At 36.2% G+C, this 24,044-nt stretch overlaps 1 protein-coding gene across 1 annotated transcript; it reads right to left on the reverse strand.

The window, feature by feature from the left end:
• Positions 1-697: 697 nt before the first annotated feature.
• Positions 698-23,038, reverse strand: LOC131637522 (uncharacterized). The gene is made up of 6 exons (XM_058908113.1): positions 22,940-23,038; positions 3,955-6,822; positions 2,473-3,769; positions 1,798-1,967; positions 1,515-1,632; positions 698-1,433 (listed from the first exon to the last, which is right to left on the reverse strand). The coding sequence occupies exons 2-6, from the start codon at positions 6,820-6,822 to the stop codon at positions 862-864; spliced, it is 5,025 nt and encodes a 1,674-aa protein (XP_058764096.1). The 5' UTR covers positions 22,940-23,038; the 3' UTR covers positions 698-861.
• Positions 23,039-24,044: the final 1,006 nt, after the last annotated feature.

The following is a 24,044-nucleotide window of genomic DNA, read 5'->3' on the forward strand; positions in this document are numbered from 1 at the left end:
CAACATCATGGTGCACCAAATCTAAGACAAACAACAACATAAAATATTCAATAAACGATCCAAATTATACGTTGACCTATTATGAAAATACACTTTCAAATGACCTCAACTAGAATTCGAAAATGTATTTTGGGACTCAACGTTCATTTTCCAGCTCAAATACCAGATTAATGTGAGCAATGATGAATGAAATACATGAAAATTACCTTAATTTTTAGCTTCTTTTGCTCATTTTGATGTGATAAAACATAATAATGATGTTTTGGAGTGCAAAACTTGATTGATAATGGATTGATATTTTTTAAGGGGTTTTGAGAGAAGAAAAATATTTGATCACGAGTGAGAAGAATATGCAATGTGTTGTTATATAAAAATCATGCTTCACGAATCCGGAAATACACTTCCAGAATTGTGACTAACATGTAAATGTGATTTTTCAAATGGCCGCTTCAAAAATTCGGAAGTATACATCTGAATTTGCCATTGAATTGTTAAATTAGAATTTTTTTATAGGGTTAGGTCCAGAGATATACTTTATTTAGCCAGTAATATTTGTTACGAATTATATTAAAATATGGATAGTTTCTCTTGACTATCTATTCCTAATGAAATTTGAAATTGATATGAGTGGAGTTATACTCCATGAAGGATTGAAAAAATTATTCCCACCTAAATTAGACAGATTGTCAGCATGTAACATAATTTATTCAGTAAGAGCCGAGTTTTGATGTAAAGGGAGATACTACATCAACTTAAATACAACAATTAGGAACAATTTTAAAATACTAAAATGAGAAACGATGAAATTACATAAAGAATAAACATCATTCAAGTATAAAAGCTTCAACAACAAAATATAGACTAATAGCCAAGAGGAACACTTAAAGCAGCCGTAGTTTCTAAAACTTGTTCCTCTTGTTGAATGATACTCGCCAAAACAGCTTCAGAGGATCTCAATTGATGCTTGATATCTTCTGCATGTTGATTGACAAAATACAACTTCAAACGCATCTCTTCGACTTCCTTGGTAACCTGTTTCTTAGAATCCAAGAGATTTTGCATCGCATCTTGAGAGAATTTTAAGTGAGGAAACAAAGCGCGTTTTTCAACACCATCCAACCAATCCTTGTTAAAAGAAAATTTGCGCACATCTTGTATTAAGCCAACAAATTCAAAGTGACTTGAACCTAAGACATCCAACACACTATGTGTTTGGAGGAATTTCAATAACTCTACAAGGCAGTTGTAGGCATAACCCTTGTATCTATTAGTCAATAAAGTGTCCTTTAAGAGAACATAAGGATGCTTCACAAAAAAATCAGTCAACAGAGATAGGGTTTCATAATTCAAATGCTTCTCGGAGACTAGTTGCTCAAGCTCCCTCCTGACAAGTAAAGAAGAACCTGAATCTTCTACTATTTGAGAAGTGTCCCCTGAAAGTATAGCCAATAATATTTAAGCTTCTTCGAGAACAAGAAAGTTAATTACAAATAAAATGAAGAAAATGTATTCACCTAGATTTTTAATCTGATTTGTTTGCAGTGGGCCTCCATGATCAACAACATCCATGGCAAGTGGCTCTTTTGTTGAAATTGAAAAAGATTGTAGGGGTGTTTGGCCATTACCATATTCCTACTCATATATAACAAATAATTGAATAAATATCAATTTCTCTAAATTATTAATATTTGTAGCATCAACCTCATTATATTTTCTAAAATTATATATTTTAAATCTTGGACTATTAAGGGTTGTAAAAGTTTAAAGCTTGGTGCCTACCATATACAACAAACTCACCTGGGATGAACTATTATGCTGAGAAGTAACTATTGGAATTGACAATGTTGTTGCCTTGGAATTGGTTGATGTAGTTCCTTGTTCACCACTTATCTCTATATCCTGCTTAAAATCAAAAGGATGTCTTAATTTAGAAGTATAATTCAATCCCCGCCAAATTACAGGATATGCTTTTTGTTTGTTTAGAATGAATTAAAAGTTTGAAATTATCAAAATGATTGTTGTTGGGTCGTTGATTGTTCATTTATCAACTCCTATAATAAGAACAGAATGCATTAATGATCATGACATCACCATCTTCCTACATAGATTCAAATCAACAAATAATATAATCAAATGGTTTTACTTTCATCTGCACAAAAAATAACATGTTTTAAATGTATAATCATGGTGATTGAATTTAGGTGTGAAAAACTTGATTCAATATATTGGTATTGACCTGTGGAGAAGTCAACTCATCTTTTGATGCGAGTATTGCAGTAACTGAGTCTTTAACTCGATTGTACAAATAATAGGCGCTTTCAATCTCATCTTTGGGTATTAGTTGAAACAACAAAAGGTTAATAACAAAAGATAGATATACACCTCTTTGTGTTCTAATCTAATGGACTTTGTGGAAGTTTCCATGTGCAAATATTACAAAACATAGTTAGGCAAAATATTGGGTATATGTACCTGAAATATCTTCACAAAGACTCCAGAAGAGCCCGATATGGAACTCTGTTAATGTTGAAGTCAAAGAGAGTTTATCACAATTCTTTATAAAACGATATTGTGCTCTCAGAAATTGAATTTCCTGTGTCTGGAAGAGGCTCTGTAAACCCAAAGTTACTACAAGTTTCAAATTTGGAATCCTGACTTTCTCAATTCCCTCACCTTCACTACTTTTAAATATTTTCTCTAACTCTTTTGCTTCTTTTATAATTAGAACCTTTAACTCAGGTAGTTCGTTACAAATAGAGACCGGAAACACATATTTCAATTTGTTGCACTTTTCTACAAAAAGTGCTTTTAGCTTTGGGAAGCATGTAGTTGAACACGAAGAATTTGACATATTTTGATCTTCAATGATCTGTTTCAACTCCTCACATTCGTTTATATATAACGCATCCAATTGTGGTAGGCAACTCAAAACAGAAGCAGAGAAAACAATTTGCAATTTTTCACATCGCATAATTGTCATCTTTTTTAGATTCTGGAGGAAAAAATAATTTCTGGGACCCACAAAAGGACACACCATCACATTCAAACTTTCCAGCTCAATATTTTGCAATCCTAAGTTCCCTTGTTGCTCATTTACTTCATTCACACAAAATATACTTTCTATTTTGGAGTTAGTTAACTCAACTCTTTTCAAAGCAAGCAAATCCTGCAATGAACAAATGGAAAATAAAAAATAGTCATTAATACTACATTGGTAAGTTAAAGATAAAAATAATTTGAGACATAAATATAATACCTCCATGGTTGTACAATTGACAGATCTTGAATCATATTGAGAGCAATTTTTTAGTACAAGTATATTCAAAACTGGCAATGTTGTATGATATTGTTTGGGGCAAATGGCAACTAAGCTTGGCAGCTCACGAAGATAGACATATTCCAATGACGAAAGATGAAGATGATTTTCAATGTAGTTTCGATGATCATTAGGGTAGTGTCCAAATATATACTTTAATTCCACACAATCATCAACTTCAAGCTTTTTTAATTTTGGGAAGACATTGCCATAGTTAATTCCACCAGTACTATCATGATCTCCAGTGTCTATTATTATGTGCTCCAATTCTTGACATCTCCTAATTTCCAAAACTTCCAACATTTTTGGAGCAATAGAAAGGACAAATACTGATTTTATCTTCCTCAAATCATTCAACACAATCTTTCTAACATTGCACAGGAACTCTGATTGTCTTGAAAGACATTGAACACGCTGCCATGTGTTTATGCCAAGACTATTTGAATTTGATTCCTGCAATATAATCCAAATAAATAGGAAATTAAATAATATTATATTGTGCGAATATATAAATTTCCAGAAAATGCAAACATAACTTTTCTCTCTTTTTTATTTTTACTTTTAAATTGCCTTGTATATACATGAAGAAAAAAAAAAGGTATAAGAACTAACATATCTGAAGTAGGTGAGAGAGTTACCATTAATTTGGTGTGCGGTTGATTCTCATAAATAGATGGAATTTCAGTACTTGTGGTACTCCTCAATTTTTTACCACAACAATACATATGAGTCCATGACAAGATGCTGCATTTGATAGGGTTTGAGTGTGGAGTTGGCTTGGAAGCAGATATAGAAATAGGAGACAATGTACAATTATATTCTAGGGACCCAAGTTCGACATATTGACCAAATATGTATCTCAACTTATCACATCTTTCCACCCCGACAGATTTCAGTGCAGGAAGATCATGAGCAGAGGTAAGCGGAAATATTATTTCAAATTTTGGACAGCCCATAATACTAAGATCTTTCAATTTCATAAACTTTGGATTGCTACTGTTGCTTTCAAATATTTCCCCTTTGCTTTCATCTTTTATTAAGTATTCAAGATTCTTACAATTAATTACTTCTAATGTCTCCAACAACACTAGATTATGAGAAGTTGACACTTCAAATAGGGAGATCAACATGGGACATCTCGTCAATAACACGTTCTTGCGTTGGTTTGCAATCCCTGATAAGCTTCGCAACTGTTTGCAATTCTGTATAGATAGACTCTCTAAACTCTTAAAAGAGTCAGCAGAAAGAGAACCCTTGCACAATTCTTCCAAATTTTCCATATCACTCAGATGTAGTTCAACAAGATTATTCACACCGTGATCCATATGAACAATATCAGGTATGATATTTCTCCATTCCCCCTCAATTCTTATTAGTTTAAGAACCTCTGCTTCTTGCATACAATATTTAAGTGTTGTTTCAGATAGGAAAACCTCATCCGAATATATCATAGACACATACTTTGACAGTGAAGAACAAGTTGAAAAGTCATCACTTACATGAAACCACTGCAATTTAGGGAAAGTTATTTCTCCATGAAAACCTGTACAACTTTTTACGACCAACTCTTGAAGTGATGAGCATCTTTTAATCACTTCAAATGGATTATTCCCACCAAATGAACACCGTTCCATTTTCAACAATCTAAATTTCTCTAGTTTTGTAATTCCATTAGGCATTTCATTAATTTCACAATGATCCAAATCAAGTTCCTCAAGACTTTGCAGATTTCCAAAGATAGAGATGTCACCCAAAACACAATGTGTAAATATAAGAGATCGGATATTCTTCAATTGTTGCATTGATTGAGGTAATGATATAATAGCACCCCAAAGATCACCACCGCATAAATAAAATACTCGAAGGCTGGTATTATTTTCAAAAAATGAATCTGGGACTTCAATTTTTCTATTAAAAGGCATATCAATGATGACAATTAGCATCTCAACCTTAGAACCACCAAACTTACAGGAAAAGATCTCCTCTGGCTCGCCTTCGCATAACAAATATTTAATATTTTTCTCCCTTTCAAGCATTGCCTTTTGATTTTTGCCATACACTTTTCTTGTTTGAATCTCTTTGTTTGATATCCATTGGGCTGCATCACGAGCGAAGTCGTGCATTTTCACGCTCCATTGATCGGCCTCCATCAATAAACAAGAATCTAGAAGTTTGTTTTTGGATCTAACTACTCGACTTCGGGCTTCTTCGTAGCTTCCATAATCTTCCCCAAAAAGGCCTCCTCTGATGGCAAGTGTAGCTAAACTTTCAGTATGAATATCTTCATCTTCTCGAAATACAGAACACAAAAGGAATAGACTCTTGTCCTGTTCATTCAACTTATCATAGCTAAACTTCAAGCATTTATAAATTTCAAGAACGTCATCATCTTCGTTGTGCTCGATGTTGTTTTTCAAGAATTTTAAGGCCATGTCCCATTCATCCCGATGTTGTTTGCCCTTCAAACTACTAGCGATAACAACAATTGCAATAGGTAGGTTTTTGCATTCACTTGCAATTTTACGGCCCTTGTCAAGAATAAAGTTCGATGAGGTTTCACTTAGATCAGCATACTTTTTGAACATGATCCATGCATCTTCTTTAGATATGAGATCTAGTTGAATTATCTTATTGCACCCTAAATTGTGGCACACCAACCGACTGCGTGTGGTAACAATAATCCTACAACCTTTGTGATTGTCACTAAACGGAATTCCAATTTCTTCAAAATTGACTTTGTCCCACACGTCATCCAATATTAGAAGAATCTTCTCACCATTGGTTAATCTGTTCCATAGTTTTCCAGGTCGATCTGTATAATTACAGTTATCAAATTTCAATCCCAAAGGCTTGGCAATATCATCTTGAATCTTTTTAATATTGGGAGACGATGACACAGTCGTAAAAATGACCAGAGTAAATTGTTTTGATTCCTTAAGTTCCTTACCCACTTTCTTGATCAATGTAGTTTTACCTGTGCCCCCCATTCCATGCAGCCCAATTATATAATTGTTGTCATCTTTGAGTTCGACCAAAAGATTTGTGTATTGAGTTTCTCTGCTTTTAAGATGCACATAGTGTTGGGTTGTACATCGTTCAATATCAGGAAGATGAGCAGGGAGTCCAATTGTAAATTCCTTTCTTATTGCCATCAATATTTTAATTTGCTCCTTCTTATTTACCAGAAATTTTCCTCTCCTATATCTCCATAAGCAATTAGGACAGGATTCAAAAAAACATTTTTGTCTTTTTTTGGTATCTTCTTGAATGAGCTGATCAACTTCTTCTTTCCAAGCACGAGCATAAGGTAGAATAACTTCCCCTCCTCTTGTTGCCTCTTCAATGTGTCGCTCAAAAGTTGCCCTTTCTACTTCTAATCTAACTTTTTCTTCTTCGAAATCCTTAGCAATGCATGTGAAGCAACAAATATACCTTGATTCCGCAATCACCTTATTTATCAATTGCTCCATATATGGTTTCGCCAAGTCAAGCAAGAAACTCCCCATCTAAATAAATTTCAATAGATCAAAGTTAGGCATATATGTATGTGTTTACATTGTGTTGGAAAATAGAATGGTTGATAATGAATTTTATTTTGTCAACATACTATACCCAGGCCTTGTTCATAAGAAAAAAAATTCTCACGTTTATTAAGAACGATAACTAAAAGCATTAAGAATGATAACTAAAAGCATTTCATTTTCTTGATTTCATGTAAAAGAGACAATACAATTACTAATATACTATTAATTACATTGTCATCCACTAACAATATTAAGTAATTAATTTAGGGATAGTTTTGGAATAATAACATTAAATGCACATAAATTTGTTGACTTTTGTTTATATATAAGAACAAAAAATTTAGAAGACTTTTGCTTATAAATAAGGCCGGAGAGAATATCATTTATGTATTTGTTAGGTCACTTAAGACGATGAATGTAGTTTTTAAGAGAACTAGGCTTTGACTCGCACGATGCACGAGAGTTAGAAATAATGTTGTGTTTTTTAAATTAAATTTTTAAATATTATATATTTGAAATAAGTATTATGAAGGATAGAAAAACACTTAGAAAGGGGGGGATTGAATAAGTGTGACTTTAAATCTTGGACGATAAAAATAAATGCACAAATATTTTTATCCTGGTTCGCTGTTAACGAAGCTACTCCAGTCCACCCCCGCAGAGATGATTTACCTCAACTGAGGATTTAATCCACTAATCGCACGGATTACAATGGTTTTCCACTTAGCCGCAACTAAGTCTTCCAGAGTCTTCTGATCACAACTTGATCACTCCAGGAACAACTGCTTAGTTCACTCCTAAGACTTTTCTAGAGTCTACTGATCAACACGATCACTCTAGGCTTAGTTCACTCCTAAGACTTTCTGCTCAGCCAACTGCCAAGACTTCCTGCTCAGCCAACTGCTAAGACTTCCTAGTGTATACTGATCAACACGATCACTCTAGTTCCTTACAACTTAATGTAATCAATTCAAGAGTTTACAAATGCTTCTTAAAAGCGATAATCACAACTGTGATATTTCTCTTACAGTTTAAGCTTAATCTCACTAAAATATTACAACAGCAATGTAGTGAGCTTTGATGAAGATGAAGATTCTGATTTTAGATTTGAACAGAGTTTCAGCAAGTTAATTTGAATTGTATTGGTGCGAAAATCGTTAACCTTGCTTCTCATCAGAACTTCATATTTATAGGCGTTGAGAAGATGACCGTTGAATGCATTTAATGCTTTGCGTGTTCCGTACAGCTTTGCATTTAATGTTATACGCTTTTGTCAACTACCTCGAGCCTTGTTCACGCTGTGTCTACTGACGTAGCCTTTAGTAGCTTTAACGTTCCTTTTGTCAGTCAGCGTAGTCTGCCACGTGTACTTCCTTCTGATCTGATGTTTATGAATACGACGTTTGAATATCATCAGAGTCAAACAGCTTGGTGCATAGCATCTTCTGATCTTCTGACCTTGAAGTGCTTCTGAGCGTGATACCATCTTCTGATCTTCAGTGCTTCTGATCTCATGTTCTTCTGATGCTTTCATAGACCCATGTTCTGATTCTGCTTCGACCATCTTCTGATGTCTTGCCAGACCATGTTCTGATGTTGCATGCTGAACCATTTGAGATACAACTTCTGAGCGCTGAATTATGCGTACTCTTTATATATTTCCTGAAAGGGAAATTGCATTGGATTAGAGTACCATATTATCTTAAGCAAAATTCATATTATTGTTATCATCAAAACTGAGATAATTGATAAGAACAAATCTTGTTCTAACAATCTCCCCCTTTTTGATGATGACAAAAACATATATAAATGATATGAATTTGCGATCAGAAAGAGTAGACGGCAAAAGACAAATTACACAGCTATAGCATAAGCATATGAATATGTCTCCCCCTGAGATTAACAATCTCCCCCTGAGATAAATAATCTCCCCCTGAAATAAATACTCGAAGAACTTTGATAAAAGACTTCCCTGATTATTTCGGTAGAGACGATCATATAAGCTTCTGCCTTCAGAGAATTCATAGCTTCTGACTTCTGCTTCCATTGGACAGCTTCAGAACTTGAATTTCTTTAGATCCTTAGAACACTCACAGCTTCTGACTTCTGCTTCCATTCAGGACAGCTTCAGAACTTGAGTTTCTTTGATCTTCAGAACATTCACAGCTTCTGATTTCTGCTTCCATTCAGGACAGCTTCAGAACTTGAATTACTGGATCTTTTGGGACATTCACATCTTCTGATTTCTGCTTCCCTCGGATAGCTTCAGAACTTTGAATGTCTATCAACATCACTTCATGCTAGATTTGTATCAGAACATTGTTGAATGTACCAGAGCATCATCAGAGCATCTCTACATCCTGAAATGTTACAGAACAAAAACTAAACGACAAAAGTCAGCATGAACGAGTTAGAACATAAAATGTATATTCAAATACATGATATGTATCAGAGCCAAATGTATCAGAGCATTTAGGCTACAAACGTGTATCAGAGCAAATAATGTATCAGAGCCATAACATTATATGTATCAGAGCAAATAGAATTTTGTCAGAACAGGATAGACATGATGTTCAAATTCTATTATCAGTGCTTCTGATTCATTCTTCTTTCTTGCTTCTGATCTCTGAAGCTTGACAGCACTCAGCTTGCTTCAGTTTCCATCTGAAGCTTGACAGCACTCAGCTTGCTTCAGTTTCCATGGTTTTGCTTCTTGTGTTTGCTTCTTGAAGATTTTCTTCACTTCTCTGTACCTGCAAAACACTTAAACCATATAGAACTTGCAGTTCTTGTTAGTGAATGTGACTGATTAAATCAAATCATTTATCACAGTATTTCTCCCCCTTTTTTGTCATATCATCAAAAAATAGAAAAGATTCAGATGAATAAAACAGAACACATGGAGGAAGAAGATGATTTCATTAAGGTTCAACCAATGTGTACAGAAGTACAAGATGAAAAAAAAATCAGATGCATAGAAACAAAACAGATGCAAAGAAAAGAAAGAAACAACATAGACTCAATCTAAGATGGCCCTAGTCTTGACAAGATCTTGGCCAGCATCTGTTTAACATCGTTGTTGTGTCCTTCTTGCCTCTCAATGAAAGCATCATACTTCTCATTGAGTGAGCTTTGCTCATCCTGTCTCCTCTGAATCGCTTCTAGAGTCCTTGCAAGACGAGAAGGTTCATCAGAAGAAGCTTCACCGCTTTCAACCACAGGAATGACAACATGATCTGCAGCTTCCATAGAAGTATCATTTGCTGGGATATCCTCAACAGGGTCTGATTTAGCAACATGATCTTCAGCATCTGCTTCTTGCATAGAAGCATCTCCATATTCTGCAGCAGGAATTTCCGAGTCTCCATTCTCAAGTGCCTGAAGAATGGCAGCTAGATTCCTTGGAGCAGAGGGACCTACAACTTCTGGTGGGTCAACAACTTCTGGAATGACCAAGCTGGGGTCTTTCTTAGAAGGGTTTTCCCTCAGAAAGTCAAATAAGGTCTTGAAGTCTCCAAGCAGAACAGGATACTCAGGAATCCAGATAACCATGTCCCTGCATGGGTTTGCTTCCATTGCAGCAGCCAGTCTCAATTGTTCCATCTCATCCACAAAGGGCTTCTCTTCCAACAGATATCTGCCTCTGAGACGAGCAAACCAGAAGTCTTCATAGTTTCTCAGAATTCCACGAGGCCGTGGGGCAGCAGCTACACAGGCTTCCTGAAGTTCTAAAAACAGAGCATCTGATTCTCTGCGAAAGATCCTCCAGAAGTTCCGCATAGCAACATCATTCAATCCAGAACTTTCAGCGAGTCTGAGAGTATCAAAGGTACTTCTGAGAGTCCTCTTTATGTTTTCAAATACTACACCAATAGGACATACGGGGCGGGATTTTATTTGGGTTTTTGAAAAGGCAGGTGTGGAAGTGAAATACGGATGAGGTTCTCTATCCAACCTATAAGAAGATTCTGCTTCAGTATCAGAATCTAACACTAACACTTCAGCTTCAGGACGAGGCTTGGGAGTGTAGTTGCAATCACGGAGCAGCTGCTCATGTGATGCAGAGGTTGGAAAAGGAGAATCACAAGGATTGTTTTGAGAGGTGGAGGGAGTATGTTCAAGAGTGGCGTTGAGAGAAGGTTGAGATGGAAAGAGAGTTTGAAGGGGTTGTATTTCCAGAACAGGATCTATGGTAGGTGGAGAGGAAGGAATGGTTAAAGGAGAAGATGGAGGTGTAAGAACATGGACATAAACAGGTGATTCTGATGAGGCTTTTTCTGGTTCAGGTGTAGGTACAGTCTCTATTGGTGCAGCTTCTGAACAACAAACAGGAACAGACTTTGGTTCAGAAATGCATATACCTTTGGAACCCCTCAGAAAAGCTTTGGCCACATCCTCAGTCTTTTTCTGCTTCTTACTCTTCGGCTCTTCAATAACCTTTGCTTTTCCGCTAGCAATTTCTTTCCTTCTGACATAAGCCAGAACTTCTGGTTGATTCTCAGCCTCTTGAGCAGCATTTTCTTCATCTGAGCTTTGAATAATCATCTTCCTTTTTCTGATTTTCTTCTTCTCAACAACTTCAACAACTTCAGCATTGTCATTTGACTTCTTCTTCTTTTTCTCAGCTTCCTTCTTTTTCTTCTCAAAATCAGCAGAGACAGCCTTGACAGCCTTAGCAATCACCTTCTTAGAAACCTCTTGTTTAGAGACAGCAGAAGGATAATCATGCTTTCTTTTAGTCCTTTCTTCCCTCTTGCGATTTACTTTGAAAGGAGCACCTTTGTCTTGATCTTTAAAACTCTTATTCTCTTCAAGAGATTTCAGATAATCAGTTTTGACTTCAGGTACCTCACTATTGAAGAAGGTTTCAAAGTCAGCCAGAACTGGTTCTCTTATGGTTCTTGTTCCAGCTAGAGGTTCAGGAACTTTGAGAAAAGTGTCAATGATTTTCATCTTCTTTAAAGAGAAGGCATTCAGACAAGCTCCAGTGGTGACAGCAAGATCTTTGATGATACCTTCAGACTCCAGACTTTCAACAATCTTGGAATGTACCAGAAGGTTTGTAATAATCCTACCAAAAGGAATGGTTGTTCCAGCATTTTCCTTTCTGAAAGCATTCCTGGAATCCTTTACTGCTTTCCACATATGGTTGAAGATAATGTAAATCGCATCAACCTTCTTCTGAGTGGCAATGCAATAAAGAATATACCTTTGATCATTACTGATGAAGTCCGAGGCATGAGTTGATTTCCTATGGTAGAAACACCCGAGAAGGATCTTTGTCCAGATTCTGTAGATATCATTCAAATTCTTGACATGTGTAGTTTTCTTGACATTTGAATAGAGAGTGGATAGAATATCTTCCACATCTTCTCTTTGATCAGATTCAAAAGCCCCTTCAGGATTTTTCAGATCAAACATCACTCTTAGGATGTTTTCAGTAACAACGACAGACTTTCCATGGACGAAGGAGAGTATAGCTTTTGGTGCAACCACAGCATGTACCCAGAACTCTTTGACAAGATCCGGATAAACAGGGCCAACGAACTCAGCAAACAACGAGGTCCATCCTTGAAAGATGATGTCTTCTTTAAGATGAAATTGATTTTCTTCAAGGTTATCAAAGTCGACCATGAGTTCACACAAAACTTCCAATTTATTTTTGGGGATGGAGCATGCAACAACAGGGGTGAGTTCCTGGTGTGTTTCTTCGTGCATATGAAGAAGAGTAGATGAACCAGCAAAATGAGATGAAGAAGCAGCCATTGAACAGAATGAACGAAAACGAGCAAGAGAAGCGAACTGGGTTTTCGATTAGGGTTTTTAGAAAACGGCTAAGAACTTTTCAAACGGGAGAATGCAAGAAGAGAGAGACAAGGGAGCGAAAAAGATGTAAGATATGATTTGAAAAGAATATATAGAGACGGATAAAAAAAAATTGAACAGTTCCAGAATCAAAGGAAATCAATTTTATTAAATGATGAGTGACGTGAGGAGAGAGAACGTGGTAAATGAAATGATTTAAAACAGTTACCTAGGTCGGCGTCTTTTCAACTGCACGCTTTGTACTAACCGTACAGATACGTGTTCACCATCAGATAATAGATGACAGCTGTAAATATCAGAGAGATTTTACGCCTTCAAATTCTGATCCATTACTTCTGATGTACACAGCTTCTGAAGGTTCACTTCTTTGTTCTGCAGCTTCTGATAAGACATAACTGTATCTGCAGAAATTCTTAGGCTCTCTGTTTCATCAGAAACAAGTTTATCATCAAAACAGATGTTTATTGATTTGTCCACAATCAATGTTTCAATGTTGTATATTCTGTAGCATTTAGAGCATTCAGAATAATCAAGAGAGAAACATCAGGGCCTAAGAGATAAACATCAAGGACTATTCCGAGACTAATAAGCTTCTTTTCTGAATTCCTACAAACATAGTCTCTTCAACAGATTTAAGAACCAGAACTTGGAAGACAATCTTTCTTCCCTTCAAGTGTTGAGAGCAACTTGAGTCCAGGTGTCATGTCATGTTGAATGTTGTCTTCTTTGTTATCAAGAGAATCTGCAAAAGAAATAATCTTTTTCTTTGGTACCCACATCTTCTTGGGTCCTTTCTTGTTAGATTTTCTCAAGTTCTGATTGAACTTGGGTTTGACATTATAAGCAATAAGAGAAACAGCATGATAATTCTTAATGTGAGATTCATGATATTTCCTAGGTTGTGTCACATGCTTCTTAGTGTGTGTAATGTGAAAACTTTGAGCATGTGAAGTGTGCCTAATATCGTGTGAGTGGCCATACTTGAACTGATCATACAATGGCTTGTATGTAATTTTCATTTCATCAACAGGTTCAAGTTTGTATGGGGTTTCACCCTCAAAACCAATGCCAACTCTTTTGTTTCCAGATACGGCATATATCATAGAAGCTAGCTGACTTCTGCCAATACTTCTAGATAAGAACTTCCTGAAACTTAAATCATATTCTTTCAGAATATGGTTTAGACTGGGAGTGGATTTTTCTGAATCAGAAGGAGATCCAACATTATTGGATAATTTTAAAAGTTTTTCTCTTAATTCAGAATTTTCCAACTCAAGCTTCTTTGTTTCAAATTCAAATTGCTTTTTCAGCTTTTTGTATTTGAGACTAATTTGAGACTTGAGTTCCAGAAGTTCAGTTAGACCGGAAACCAACTCATCTCTAGTAAGTTCAGAAAATACCTCTTCAGAATCTGATTCTGATGTAGATTCTGATCCGTCATCTTCTGCCGCCATCAGCGCACAGTTGGCCTGCTCATCTTCTGAATCATCTTCTGACTCATCCCAGGTTGCCATAAGACCTTTCTTCTTATGAAACTTTTTCTTGGGACTTTCCTTCTGAAGATTTGGACATTCATTCTTGTAGTGTCCAGGCTCATTGCATTCATAGCACATGAACTTCTTCTTGTCAAATCTTCTTTCATCAGAAGATTCTCCACGTTCAAACTTCCTTGAACTTCTGAAGCCTCTGAACTTCCTTTGCTTGGTCTTCCAGAGTTGATTTAGCCTTCTGGAAATCATGGACAGTTCATCTTCTTCTTCAGATTCTGATTCTTCAGGATCTTCTTCTCTGGCCTGAAAAGCGTTAGTGCATTTCTTGATATTTGATTTTAATGCAATAGACTTACCTTTCTTTTGAGGCTCATTTGCGTCCAGCTCAATCTCATGGCTTCTCAAGGCACTGATAAGCTCTTCCAGAGAAACTTCATTCAGATTCTTTGCAATCTTGAATGCAGTCACCATAGGACCCCATCTTCTGGGTAAGCTTCTGATGATCTTCTTCACATGATCAGCCTTGGTGTATCCTTTGTCAAGAACTCTCAATCCAGCAGTAAGAGTTTGAAATCTTGAAAACATCTTTTCAATGTCTTCATCATCCTCCATCTTGAAGGCTTCATACTTCTGGATTAAGGCTAGAGCTTTTGTCTCCTTGACTTGAGCATTTCCTTCATGAGTCATTTTCAAGGATTCATATATGTCATAGGCCGTTTCCCTGTTAGATATCTTCTCATACTCAGCATGAGAGATAGCATTCAGCAAAACAGTTCTACATTTATGATGATTCCTGAAAAGCTTCTTTTGATCATCATTCATTTCTTGCCTTGACAGCTTTACGCCTCTGGCATTCACAGGATGTTTGTAACCATCCATCAGAAGATCCCATAGATCACCATCTAGACCCAGAAAGTAACTTTCCAGTTTATCTTTCCAGTATTCAAAGTTTTCACCATCAAATACCGGCGGTCTAGTATAACCATTGTTACCGTTGTATTGCTCAGCAGAGCCAGATGTAGATGTAGTCTTTTCACTTTCATCAACCATCTTTTAAATGAAGCGTTTTTCTCTTCCTGAATCTTTTCTAAACACGGTTAAGTGCTTGCACCTTAGAACCGGCGCTCTGATGCCAATTGAAGGATAGAAAAACACTTAGAAAGGGGGGGATTGAATAAGTGTGACTTTAAATCTTGGACGATAAAAATAAATGCACAAATATTTTTATCCTGGTTCGCTGTTAACGAAGCTACTCCAGTCCACCCCCGCAGAGATGATTTACCTCAACTGAGGATTTAATCCACTAATCGCACGGATTACAATGGTTTTCCACTTAGCCGCAACTAAGTCTTCCAGAGTCTTCTGATCACAACTTGATCACTCCAGGAACAACTGCTTAGTTCACTCCTAAGACTTTTCTAGAGTCTACTGATCAACACGATCACTCTAGGCTTAGTTCACTCCTAAGACTTTCTGCTCAGCCAACTGCCAAGACTTCCTGCTCAGCCAACTGCTAAGACTTCCTAGAGTATACTGATCAACACGATCACTCTAGTTCCTTACAACTTAATGTAATCAATTCAAGAGTTTACAAATGCTTCTTAAAAGCGATAATCACAACTGTGATATTTCTCTTACAGTTTAAGCTTAATCTCACTAAAATATTACAACAGCAATGTAGTGAGCTTTGATGAAGATGAAGATTCTGATTTTAGATTTGAACAGAGTTTCAGCAAGTTAATTTGAATTGTATTGGTGCGAAAATCGTTAACCTTGCTTCTCATCAGAACTTCATATTTATAGGCGTTGAGAAGATGACCGTTGAATGCATTTAATGCTTTGCGTGTTCCGTACAGCTTTGCATTTAATGTTATACGCTTTTGTCAACTACCTCGAGCCTTGTTCACGCTGTGTCTACTGACGTAGCCTTTAGTAGCTTTAACGTTCCTTTTGTCAGTCAGCGTAGTCTGCCACGTGTACTTCCTTCTGATCTGATGTTTATGAATACGACGTTTGAATATCATCAGAGTCAAACAGCTTGGTGCATAGCATCTTCTGATCTTCTGACCTTGAAGTGCTTCTGAGCGTGATACCATCTTCTGATCTTCAGTGCTTCTGATCTCATGTTCTTCTGATGCTTTCATAGACCCATGTTCTGATTCTGCTTCGACCATCTTCTGATGTCTTGCCAGACCATGTTCTGATGTTGCATGCTGAACCATTTGAGATACAACTTCTGAGCGCTGAATTATGCGTACTCTTTATATATTTCCTGAAAGGGAAATTGCATTGGATTAGAGTACCATATTATCTTAAGCAAAATTCATATTATTGTTATCATCAAAACTGAGATAATTGATAAGAACAAATCTTGTTCTAACATATTAATGATAGGCCAATTAAAATAAAAAATTATAATTTTGAGTAAATAAAAAATTTGGAACATGCATTAAAGTTAATTTTTCTATAGATTGTTTTACACGTGGAAAAATGTAAATAATTTTTATAAGTGATTTATCACACCATATATAAAAAATTCATTTTTTTATTGTTTATAATCTACTAATATTGATGTTTCTAAAAAATGTACTACTAGTTTGTCAATAGCCTTCTTCTATATATTATTATAAAATCTAATATTAAAAAATAGAGTTTTTTTTTTAAGAATTTAATTGACATGCAATAAAGATATTGGTTAATATATCTCTCGAGAGAATTTAACACTGTTTCGTGTCTAGAATTGAGATCGAACTCATGACTTTTGATTGATTGGGAAGAGATCATTTATCATCTCATTCAAATACTCATGAATCAACATTTGAATCATTATGATATTATGATAGTATAATTTTCTTTACACTAATTGGGTATAATTATTTTTTTCTAAATAATCTCTAATTAAGCCATATATATATATATATATATATATATATATATATATATAATTCTAATTAAAAAATTATATTATAATTAATAGTGAGTTATTATTAGTAAAAAATTATAAATGTATAACAATTGAAAGATAAATGTTATGTTATGTGAGTAATTGAAAGTTAAGTATAATATGAATTTATGATATAAAATCAACAATTAGTACATCAATTATTAATTATTATTATTATAATATTAATAATAATAATAATAATAATAATAATAATAATAATAATAATAATAATAATAATAATAATAATAGAGTTTTAAATTCTATTTATATTTTCCTGGTTCTGCTAGGGTTTCTGTTTTCCTTCTTAGTTGAGAAGCTTGTTTTCTATTCCTGGTTCTTGGTTAACATCCGATTTTCAAGGCAGCATGGAGGGTCCTAGTCTCGTAGATCTATCTCTTGAAGAGGAAGGAGGTTAAGACGACTTTTGTTTTGAGTTAGAAGAGGAGGAAGGAGTTGCGGAGGAATTAAAACTTTGCCTTATTGGGAGATTTCTTTGTGACAGATCAATACATGTGAATTCCATGAAATCACGCATGGATGATATCATGCGTCCGATGAAAGGCGTTACCATCAAGGAAGCAATTGTATATCGATTCTTATTCCAATTCGCACACCATTTGGATATGGAAGCTACGTTAAAGGGGTGTCCATGGTCTTATGATAATCATTTGTTGATACTGGAGAAGGTTCAAATAGGGGTTCAGATTGAGAGTATACCTCTGGTTCATGTTGAATTCGGGGTGCAGGGTGCATAATCTTCCAGCAGGTATGATGTTAGAAAAGATGGGGAAGACATTGGCAAATTTTATTGGCTCTTTTGTGGAATATGACAAGAACAACAATACTAGTTTTTGGCGACAATATATGCGTATTCGAGTTAAAATTGATGTTCGTCAACCCTTGAAACAAAACACTCGAGTGAAGAATAAAGGAGGTGATTGGTGCACGGTGAAATTTAAATATGAGAAACTAAGTTTGTTCTATTTTGTGTGCGGAAAGTTAGGGCATTCGGAACAACGTTGTGAGGTGCGATTTGCTATGATAGAGGACGATGGCACGCGAGAATGGTCTAACGATATTCGTGCCGAAACTCGTAGGTTTGGGGGAGGTGGAAAGTCATCTAAATGGCTGAAGGATGATAAACATGGAGGGCCTGCATTGGAAGAGGAAGCTGAAAGCCCCCAGGCGCGTGCTTCTCACGCAGGTTACAATGCAAAGGGGAGTGGTAGTCAACCATGGGCCCCACCTGAAGGAAACATTAATAGGGTACAAGATAATGTGCATAATATTAGTAATCAAGGAGAGTTAATAGTCACTAAAAAGCAATAATTGGTGATTAATGTGGTTGAAAGCTCTGATTCTCCTGGTCCCCCATGATCGGAACCAGTCAAAGAAAATTTAAAAACGGTTTTATCTACCTGTCTTGACCTGTCCCACCCGTTCCAAATTAGCCAAAATAACCTAAATCATGACCTGTCCCACCCATTCCTAATAAACCAAAAAAGCCTAAATCATGACCTGATTAAAACCGCAGCCTGCCCAGTCAACCAACCTAACCAACAAAACCCCATTGGCCCCACCGAAACATATGCACCTGCAACCTTAAATATATCTAACCCCATGCAAAATGAAGTGTTAATTCAAGCTTCAGGTTCCAACCAGAATTATACTGCGAGAGAACCAATTCTTCAACCTATCCTCACACCTATAGCCAACCCTTCGATTAATTCTCTAAACCCAAAACCATTTAAGTTCAAGACAAAAAATGCCCATCAGAAAAACAATCTCAACAATCTTAAAAAATATCAGTGTTCCAAAACCAGTACCAAACCTTTGTCTCAGTACACCCATCCTACAAACCCTTCAACTTGCCTTCACCAAACCGGCTTCACCTGATTGTAACCTCGGTTCCGAAAACATTGAGAAGAAGCATCGCTGTGACGATGCTACAGATAAAGCCCGTAGCAACGAAACAGAAAAGGAAGCCCCACAACATTTTTTTACGGCACGTCATGGCAGCCAGGACTGCGGGAACTCGTGAAAATTTTAAGTTGTAATTGTCGGGGATTGAGCAACCCGCATGCATTTTCGAACCTGGAGAAACTTGCTCAACAGCACCAACCAGACATTATATTTCTCTTTGAAACTTTGACGAATAAGCGTAAGATGGAAAGCATTCGGATTTCGCTTAAGTTTGAAGCTTGTTTAACTGTCGAAGTCGAAGGTAGAAGTGGCGGTCTTGCGGTGCTTTGGAGAAATTCAACAGTGTGTAGTGTGTTAAATTTCACCCGTAATTATGTAAGTTTATTGGTTAAATAAGTTAATCAGGAGGATTGGCGGTTATCGTGCTATTACGGCTTTCCTGACCGTAGTAGACGTAAGCTTGCGTGGCATATGTTGAGGGATGTGAGGAACATGTCGAATATGCCCTGGTGTATCATCGGAGACTTCATTGATCTCTTGTCTCAAGAAGATAAACGCGGTATTCATCCGCACCCCAACTGGCTTTGTTCGGTTTTTCGACAAGCGATTAGTGACTGTGATTTGGTGGATAGCCCTCTGAGATGTTGTCAATTTACATGGGTCAAGAGTAGAGGTTCTGAGCATATGATTGAAGAAATACTTGACAAAGCGTTTGCGACTCCAGAGTGGTTGAACTTATTTCCTACTGTATCTCTTACAAACCTTATTGCCTCTTATTCGGATCACAGTCCCATTCTGCTTTCCTGTAAAATAGTGCAGACCTTATGTCGGGATATTAAGTTTCGGTTCGAAAATAGTTGACTGCAGGAGAATGATATTAGTGCAGTAATCCAGTCGGGCTAGAGGGGTGGAGATGACAGCACAGTTGTGGACTGTCTTGCCTCATGTGCAGAGAGTCTTGAGGTTTGGAGTAGGCGGAAGCGTAACAGCAGGAAGAAAGATCTCGGGAAAAACTTAGAAGTTATGGAAATGTTTCGAGAGGGGCGTGATAAGTATTCGTCGGATAGATTCTTTGAGGCTCAAACTGAATATAATCAAGCTCTTATTAGGGAAGATGCCTACTGGAAGAAACGGGCTAAAATGCATTGGTTACGGGATGGAGATATGCATACGAAGTTTTTCCACCAATCCGCGATGACTAGGAATAAATTTAAGAATATTGACTCGCTCAAAACGCAGATGGCAGCGAAACCATTGAGGATTTGTTCCAAGCCGGCAGTGGTGTTTATGAACCGGTGCTTAGATTTGTTAATCACATAATTGATGATAATGATAACCATCAGTTACTACATCCGCTAACTTGGGAGGAACTTCGCACTACTCTCTTTGTTATGCATCCTGATAAATCTCCAGGGCCGGACGGATTTAGTCCTACGTTTTTTCAGAACTTCTGGGAAGTGTGTGGGAATGATATTTTTGAAGCGGAAACCGCTTGGCTAGAGCGTGGTTTCTTTCCTCCTTCTATTAACGACACTAATATCTGCCAGATCCCTAAAGGGGTTAATTTTAAGTCTATGAAGGATTTCAGACTCATTTCTCTGTGTAACGTGGTATATAAAATTGTCTCTAAAGCCCTCGCAAACAGACTGCAGATTTTATTGGATAAATGTGTGTCTTAGGAACAATCTGCATTTGTAGAAGGAAGATCTATTCTTAATAATGCCATGATTGCTACTGAAGTTATCCACACCTTAAAAAGAAGGACGAAAGGTAATAAAGTGCATCTGGCTTTTAAGATTGATATCAGTAGGGCTTATAATTAGGTGGATTTGGGGCTTTCTGAGAGGTGTGTTGGCTAAAATGCGATTCACTGACAAATGGATACATTGGATGATGATGTGCGTTACTTCGATTTACTATTTTGTTCTTGTTAATTCGGATGTCATTGGACCCTCTATCACCTTATATTTTTATCCTTATCTTGAAAGGATTGCCTAACCTCATTATTAAAGAGTCTGTTGCCAGCGTAGATATTCACGGGATTCAAATATGTAGAGGGGCACCTATAGTGTCCCATATACTTTTTGTTGACGATTGTTTTTTTTTTTGCAAGACAAACCTTACGGAAGTTAGACACTTGACGAGTTTACTTGACACCTATGCAAAAGCAGCTAGTCAACATATTAACTTGTCAAAATTAGAAGTTTTCTTTAGTCGTAATTTGAGCTTGCCGGTGCAAGAGGACCTAGCCAACATTATGGGAGTTCAGCGTGTTATGGGATCCAATAAATACTTGTGGCTGCCGTCTATGATAGGGAGGAGCAAGAGGTCTATTTTTTTCATTTATTAAGGACCGTATTTGGAATCTCATAAACTCTTGGAAAGGGCGGCCTTTATCCAAAGATGGCAAAGAAATTATGATCAAATTGGTTCTACAAGCTATATCGGCTTATATCATGAGTATCTTTATTCTTCCGGATGTAGTGGTAAATGAGATTGAGAGGATGTTGAATTCTTTTTGGTGGGGTGGAGGATCTAATAGCGAGGGGATAAGGTGGATGGCTTGGGATAAACTGACTTGTTCGAAAGATGTGGGTGGCTTGGGTTTTCGGGATTTTAAGGCTTTTAACTTGGCCATGGTTGCTAAGCAAGGATGGTTTCTTATGGCAAATCCATGTGCTTTAGTGTCAAGAATTTTTAAAGCGAGGTACTTTTCGAGAACTAATTTATTCGAAGCTAAGTTGGATTACAATCCTAGTTATATTTGGCGGAGTATTTGGAAGGCCCGAGAGGTCCTTATTCTTGGGTATAGGTGGCGGATTGGTGATGGTAGAAACATAAAGGTTATGAATGAACCTTGGCTGCGAGGAAGTAGAGAGAGTTGCTTGATGGGACCTCAAAACCAAGGTGTGTACACTTTAACCGTTAATGATCTTTTGTTGACTAATGTTAAAAAATGGAATATGTGAGTTTTATGCGATTTGTTTGACTATTCAGTTGTCAGAGATATCCTACATGTCCCGTTGGCAGAAAAGGTGATGGAAGATCGCTTGGTTTGGAAAGAAGAGGTTAACGGTAATTATAGTGTTCGGTCGGGTTATCTTATTTGGAGAATTTGTAGTGACTGTCTCCCGTCAAAGGTGCGCCTCATTCATTACCATGTGCTATGTACTCCAACCTGTCAGCTTTGCGGGAATAATTATGAGGACGATTGGCACGTATTTTTAGATTGTTCGGAAACTAACTCTTGTTGGCAAACGACATGACTTCTCGATATTATATCCCCCCGCCTCCATACTTCTCATGATATCAAGTCCCTTATCCTTGACATTTGTTCTAAGGAGGATAGGAAAAATGCGGGGAGAGTTGCAATTATGTTGGAAGGTTTATGGAAGAATAGGAACGACTTTGTTTGGCATAACGAGAAGGAAGATGCATCTAAGCTTGGTTGGCTATCCTTCCACAAGTAGCAAGATTGGTTTCTAGCACAAAATCTTCGGGAAACGCGTTCAGATAACAAAGATTTTGTTACTTGGAGTCCGCCTTATATTGGTTGCTTCAAATGTAATGTGGATGCCGCCTTTAATCAGCGTGTCGGGACTACGATTCGAGGTTGGTTTATTCGTAACGATCATGGTAACTTTATTGCTGCAGGTACTGCTTGGGATAGTTGCACTTTCTCCGTGTTGGAGGCGGAGGCCTTAGCCATTAAGGACGATATCCAAGCAGCTTCTAATCTTCATAACCTACTGGTGATTTTTGAAAGTGATTCCCAACAGGTGGTCAAAGCCATTAGTTCCAATTCGAATGGTAATTCGAAGTTTATTTCAATTATAAATTAGATTTAAGTTGTTGTTACTAGAGTTTCACAACTTTGAGGTTAAATTTATAAAGCGTCAAGCGAATATGCCCATACCTTAGCTAAGGCGGCCAATTCTTGGACTCAACGTTGTATGTTTTATGAGATTCCTCCTTGTATCACTTCATATTTGATTAATGAAAGCAGTTAAGTTTGTTACTGTCAAAATAAAAAAAATCTATTTATAGTTAAAGAGAAAAAATACTAAAGTGTTTTCAATATTATAATGATATAAATGGCATATTTACAAACATAAAACTTAATAATAATTTCTTTTACAAATAAAGTTGAAATTATTTTATTTGACAAAATAAAAATGAAATAAATCTTTTTTAAGTTTTCATTTATATATATTATATTAAATCATAATAAAAAATATTATATTTAAAATAATTTATAATACAATTAAAAGTGGATACTATTAGTAAATAGTATTAAAACTTACAACAATTAAAATAAAAAATGTACAAAACTATGATATAAATGAAATAACGAATAAGTAATAAATTAAATATTTTGTTTCTTAAAATATAAATGTGAATTAGTTTTTTTTGAAGAATATATATATTACTAATAAATGGACTATGGAAAGACAAATCAATCTTATCCATCAATTTCAATGAATCAAAATTTATTGGTTAAGATTAATTGTTCTCATTTCTCCTAAATGCATAGCATATATTTCTCCTAAAAAATAATAAAAAAATGCATAGCATAGATTTCTCCTAAAAAATAAGCTATTTAGTATCACCGTTGGATCAATTCTTTTAACGGTTGAGATTTGGTGTCAAATTAAACGTTGACACCTTGGTGTCATTTGATCCTATCCATATATATATATATATATATATATATATATATATATATATATATATATATATATATATATATATATATGATTTTAATGTCATAAATGAAATCAAATGAATCTGGTCCATAGCGTCATAAAACAACATCGTTTGTCTATACCCGAGGCTACGTTCAAACGTTAGGACACTGTGACCCCATGATCATCAATGTGAAACGATTCAATAGGGATGTTCGGTGTGTCCTAGTAGATCATGACAACTCGTTTGATGTCCTCTATAGAGAGACTTTTGAAATTTTACCGTTGGATTCAAAGCACCGATTGGAGTAAAAATTGATGTTGTAGTAATTTTGC

This window comes from Vicia villosa, unplaced genomic scaffold, assembly GCF_029867415.1.
Source record: "Vicia villosa cultivar HV-30 ecotype Madison, WI unplaced genomic scaffold, Vvil1.0 ctg.002018F_1_1, whole genome shotgun sequence".
In the NCBI taxonomy this organism is placed as follows: Eukaryota; Viridiplantae; Streptophyta; class Magnoliopsida; order Fabales; family Fabaceae; genus Vicia; species Vicia villosa.

Excerpts from the sequence above, each read along its gene's own strand:
- LOC131637522 (XM_058908113.1), bottom strand. The coding sequence starts at position 6,822 with ATGGGGAGTTTCTTGCTTGACTTGGCGAAACCATATATGGAGCAATTG. Across the intron at positions 3,770-3,954 it reads AACCGCACACCAAATTAATG|GAATCAAATTCAAATAGTCT; the intron begins GTAACTCTCTCA and ends ATTATATTGCAG. Across the intron at positions 1,968-2,472 it reads TCTTTGTGAAGATATTTCAG|CATATCCTGTAATTTGGCGG; the intron begins GTACATATACCC and ends ACAAACAAAAAG.